The sequence below is a fragment of the Zea mays genome, chromosome 4 (genome assembly GCF_902167145.1).
Source record: "Zea mays cultivar B73 chromosome 4, Zm-B73-REFERENCE-NAM-5.0, whole genome shotgun sequence".
Classification (NCBI taxonomy): Eukaryota; Viridiplantae; Streptophyta; class Magnoliopsida; order Poales; family Poaceae; genus Zea; species Zea mays.
This window is the reverse complement of record NC_050099.1, coordinates 93,387,122-93,391,651: the sequence shown is the minus strand read 5'-3', so window position 1 is coordinate 93,391,651 and position 4,530 is coordinate 93,387,122. Positions and strand designations below refer to the sequence as shown.

The 4,530-nt window shown below is 41.2% G+C and overlaps 1 protein-coding gene across 8 annotated transcripts; it reads left to right on the top strand.

Moving 5' to 3' along the window:
• Positions 1–1,393: 1,393 nt before the first annotated feature.
• Positions 1,394–3,674, top strand: LOC103653517 (aldehyde dehydrogenase family 7 member A1-like). 8 transcript variants are annotated; one of them, XM_035967097.1, is made up of 7 exons: positions 1,410–1,685; positions 1,784–1,844; positions 1,921–1,980; positions 2,158–2,298; positions 2,407–2,504; positions 3,028–3,177; positions 3,352–3,593. In XM_035967097.1, exons 4-7 carry the CDS (start codon positions 2,287–2,289, stop codon positions 3,392–3,394), a joined length of 303 nt encoding a protein of 100 aa, XP_035822990.1. In that variant the 5' UTR covers positions 1,410–1,685; positions 1,784–1,844; positions 1,921–1,980; positions 2,158–2,286; the 3' UTR covers positions 3,395–3,593. The 8 variants fall into 8 exon arrangements, with proteins under 8 accessions (XP_035822985.1, XP_035822990.1, XP_035822986.1 ...); XM_035967093.1 differs by lacking the exon at positions 1,921–1,980; XM_035967096.1 differs by having other exon boundaries at positions 1,784–1,980.
• Positions 3,675–4,530: the final 856 nt, after the last annotated feature.

Genomic DNA, 4,530 nt, shown 5'->3' with positions numbered 1-4,530 from the left:
GAGCACAGATACACCACCGTCCAGCCTCTTGCCATGGAGGGTACACACTACTCTTGCCATCTCTCCACTCCCATTACGTGTTATCTTATTCTGGTATTAGTCTGCCCGAGGCAAAGCTTACCCATGATGAGGCATGTGACCATTTAAAGGGTCCATGATCATCAAGCCTACATCGACAAGGTCCTTAATCGACTCAGACGAAGACACTACACCAAGACTCTCTTCTCGTGCAAGTTACCTGCCCGGTCTCAGCTTTATCATTTCAACCCAAAGTTTGGTACCTGACAGAGGTACATCTTTTCTGATGTTGAACCCATCACGGCCATGATGGATCCACCATCCAGTTTTATTTTTGAAAAACATCCCATCCCACTTGAAGCATCATCTTTTGTCAAAACAAAACATTTTGTTTTTCTAGAGCAAGACTAAGCATAAGAAAAACCTTTTTATAAAACAGGTGATCAATAAAAGGTAATCAAAATTCCAAGGAAGGAAATGCATCAACGGTTTAAGCACACAACTCCTATCACCTAATGCATCAAGCAAGTGAGAAAGATTTTAAAATAGCAAGGAGGTGGAAAATGCACCGGGGCTTGCCTTGTGTTATAGGAGAGTCGGGCTCTGCTCCACAAATGTCAAAATAAAAGCAGTTCCCGACAGGTGGGTCTTCAGGTGGTGATGTAGCTCTTTCTTCTTCAACTTCTACTTCTTCTTCGTTTTCTATATATATCATATATACAACCATGAATGTCCATGTAATGCTTATGAAAATGCAAATATAATAAAAGTACATCATATTAGGTCTTGAATACAATTTTCCTTCACGATATTCCAGGAAACTAGGGTTTTTGGAGTCAGTACTCACTACACGACGGTTGATCTTTAGCGACCCTTATTAGGTACCAACTGTTGGTTGCTAAAGGTTAGAGACCAACTATCAGTCGCTAAATCCTTTTGTAGCAACGGTGGGTTGGTCGCTAAAAGTCTAGAAATTTAACAACTTATGGTTGGTCGCTATAGATGTCGTCGGGGACTAGCGGTGGGTCGCTATAGAGCAAGGGTCACTATCAAATCTTATAGCCTGAACATACCTATAGATGTTAGTGACTAAAAATTAATTAAAACAAGTAAACATTGATCGCTAAATTGTAGTAGAGAAAAAAAAGAATTGTAGAAAAGAAAAAAAAAATATGGAAAAGAAAATTGTAACACTATAAAAATCATAAAATAAAAATAATGCATTTAATTATTAATAATATTTATGGTAATTAATTTTATTTTAAGTGTTTGTTATGTATTTGCATTTGGAATAATTTTTTTATTGTGTATGATTGATTTTTGGTTATTGAATACTTCAACACGAGAAATCCAGACATCACTGCTAGGCCCAGCCCATCTAAGCCCAAACCTAATGGCGCTGGCAGCCTCTAGCCCTCTACACGCCGTCCCTCCTGCTCCTGCTCTCCACACGCCGCCGGAGAAACGCGGCGGAACGCCCAGCACGGGCTGCACGGCAGGTCGGCACTCGGTAGCACATCCCTCCCGGTGGTCCGGCCCTCCGCCGTCCCAGCACGACAGCACTTCCGGCGACCAGGTCCTAGGCTCCCAGCGTCCGGCGGTCCCAGCAGTCCAGCACGACAGTGACAGCACTTCGGGACCACGGCTCCGCGCGTTCTGCTGTGCAGGTTCTAGCCTCTGCCGTGCTCACTGCCTCTGCCTCTGCCGTTCTGCTGTGCAGGTCACCTCCGCGCGTTCTCCCAGGCTCACTGCCTCTGCCGTGCAGGTTCTAGCGTTCTGCTGTCCACGGCTCCGCGCGTCCAGGAGGATGTGTATTCCAAGTTTTGGTATTCCAAGTTTACTGCCTTGTTGGTATTCAAAGTTAAATGTACCCCTCTGGTCACAAAAAAGTGTTTTGGACAGGGTTTGGTCAAAACCGTAAAAACTACGAACATCAGTAACTAAATTATTTAGGTGAAGCATGTAAGTTATCTATCTTTGTTCGAAATAATTGCAAGCATAAATTTGAAGGATATTAAGAAATTAATGGTAAAAAGATATGCATTGAAGTAAAATGTGACAAGTATTTTTACCTGGAGGAAGTATTACTTTATGTAAGCCGTTAAATGCTAACAATATAATTTGACATGTTTTATTCAGGGAGGGAAAATCCTTTTTGGAGGATCTGCCATTGAATCAGAAGGAAACTTTGTGCAACCAACAATTGTGGAAATTACACGTTCTGCACCAGTTGTGAAAGAAGAACTCTTTGGTCCTGTCCTTTATGTTATGAAATTTCAGGTAGCATATAGTTCAATATTATGTTTTTTTTTGTATTTTGTATCTGTTCTAATTTCTACAATTGAGAACTACTGTATCTAATATCCATGAGGTTTGTGTTTCCTACAGACCTTGAAGGAAGCAATTGAAATCAATAACTCTGTTCCTCAAGGATTGAGCAGTTTTATATTTACAAAGTGGCCAGATATTATTTTTAAGTGGCTCGGGTAAGTAGCTCAATGATACCGATAATTTAATTGGTATTGAACAAAGGATGTCTCTGTATTTGTGGAAAGCAAATGCGAGCTGTATTGCTCATCCCTCTTTTGCATTATATGCCTGTGTGGACAGTGTGGTGGACTGGTGGTACTGCATCGGTAGCATTCTAGTTTTTGCTTAATTGAATGGTAGCATTCTGGTGGACAGTCTGGTTCACTATTTTTCATTTTGGTTGGTATATTCACACATCACACTATTCAGCTAGTCCCTTCTCTAGGACAAAAAATCATGTCTTTTTTGCGTGCCAATATCATATATTCAATCTGATAATATCCAGTAAAGCAGTAAGCTCAGCTGGAGTTTCCATACATGTCATAAACATTTAACCATACTCGGCCACAAAATAAACCCTATATAACATATTTTGAAATTTGAATATTTATTGCAAAAAGTTCTCATCTTTTGTGGGGTCCTTTGGGTTATATTTTTTGATTGCCAATAAGCCTCACTGTTTGTTCTGTTATTATGCAGGCCCCATGGTAGTGATTGTGGTATAGTGAATGTGAACATACCTACTAATGGTGCTGAAATTGGTGGAGCATTTGGTGGAGAAAAAGCAGCTGGTGGTGGACGAGAAGCAGGGAGTGATTCCTGGAAGCAGTACATGAGGAGGGCGACTTGGTAAGAGTATACACATTTTTGCTGTGAGTGCATTTGAAATGGTACTATATATAATCATTATTAGAGCAGTGCATAGTAAGGGTAGCAGGGCCGGGCCTAAGCACGTGCAACAGGTGCTATTTTGGAATGGATTTCTAAGTAGTCTACTAATGATTTGGGTTTTAATTTTGTCAGGAGGGAGGTCCTAGAGGTAGTAAGTCACTTGTTTACTCCATGATGACAATAGCAAGCAGATCGCGGTGGTGCCTATGGATGCTACAACAAGAAAGATCAAAAGTTCTTTTGGATGGATGCAGCTAGATATTTTGTTTTGTATTTTCTCCAAAAGAGAAATTTGCAACGTTGTGAGTGATATTATAATTGTGATGCTTTTGTGAATATATAATTGTGGTGCTTTTGTGTTTATGTGATGGATCTATGACTGTGGTATACTGATTAACTGTGTATGTCTTTATGATTTGTGTATAAAAAACTGTGATTTGTAGTGCTTAATTAAATATATATTATTATTAATAACAACTATAAAAATGGCGACTTTCTGTTGGTTGCTAAATGTATAGTATGACGACTTACGGTTGGTTGCTAAATCTATAGTACAGCAATCCACGGTTGGTCGCTAAATATATAATATTAGCAACGGACAGTCGGTCGCTAAAAAGATGTCGGTCGCTAAAGCCTTTAGTGACGGCACTTACAGCGACCATCCTTATGGGTCGCTAAAAGTTTTTAGCGACCAACCGTAGGTCGCTGAAGGCCGTTTTAGCAACCAACCGTAGGTCGCTGTAAGTGAACCGTCGTGTAGTGACTGTAGTTCATAGGGCAGGCATCACTAGAAGATTAGAGTTTTGGGGTTTAGGTACCACACATTGTCCAAATCATGCCAAACTTTACCCAAGGCTTTTAAATAACATTTTAACATTTTTAACATTTTCTACAATTTTCTAGAAATTCTCTAATCCTGACAAAAAAAGAAAAAGAGAAACTATGAACAGTGTTGGGCTAAATTCAGCCCAAACCGGTCTGCAGAATGGAGGACACGCGCGCGCCCACGCCTGCGCTGCCGGTCTTGCGAAAAGGCCCCTGTTAATAACTGGTGAAGAGCCCTTAGCTACTATTCAATGTCTCACTGACAAATGCACAGAGGTCCCCCGGTTTTTGTTTGTTCTCCAAATTGACCCAAGATTACAGCGCGCTCACCGCCGACCACCCTGTTGCTCGGACCAGCCAAGATCGGTGGTGGCTGCCCAAATTACTTACTGGGCAAGCATCACGGACCCGAGACAACCCTAGAACAAGCTTTAATTGGGTGATTATGGTCTTGGCTTAGCCCGACCATGGTGGCGGGGAATACCG

What these genes read in the sequence shown, in the direction of transcription:
- LOC103653517 (XM_035967092.1), top strand. Translation starts at nt 1,412, where the DNA reads ATGGCGCTGGCAGCCTCTAGCCCTCTACACGCCGTCCCTCCTGCTCCT. An exon ending in CCGCGCGTTCTGCTGTGCAG is followed by an intron (nt 1,686 to 1,783) that starts GTTCTAGCCTCT and finishes TCTGCCGTGCAG; the next exon opens with GTTCTAGCGTTCTGCTGTCC. An exon ending in GATGTGTATTCCAAGTTTTG is followed by an intron (nt 1,845 to 2,157) that starts GTATTCCAAGTT and finishes TGTTTTATTCAG; the next exon opens with GGAGGGAAAATCCTTTTTGG.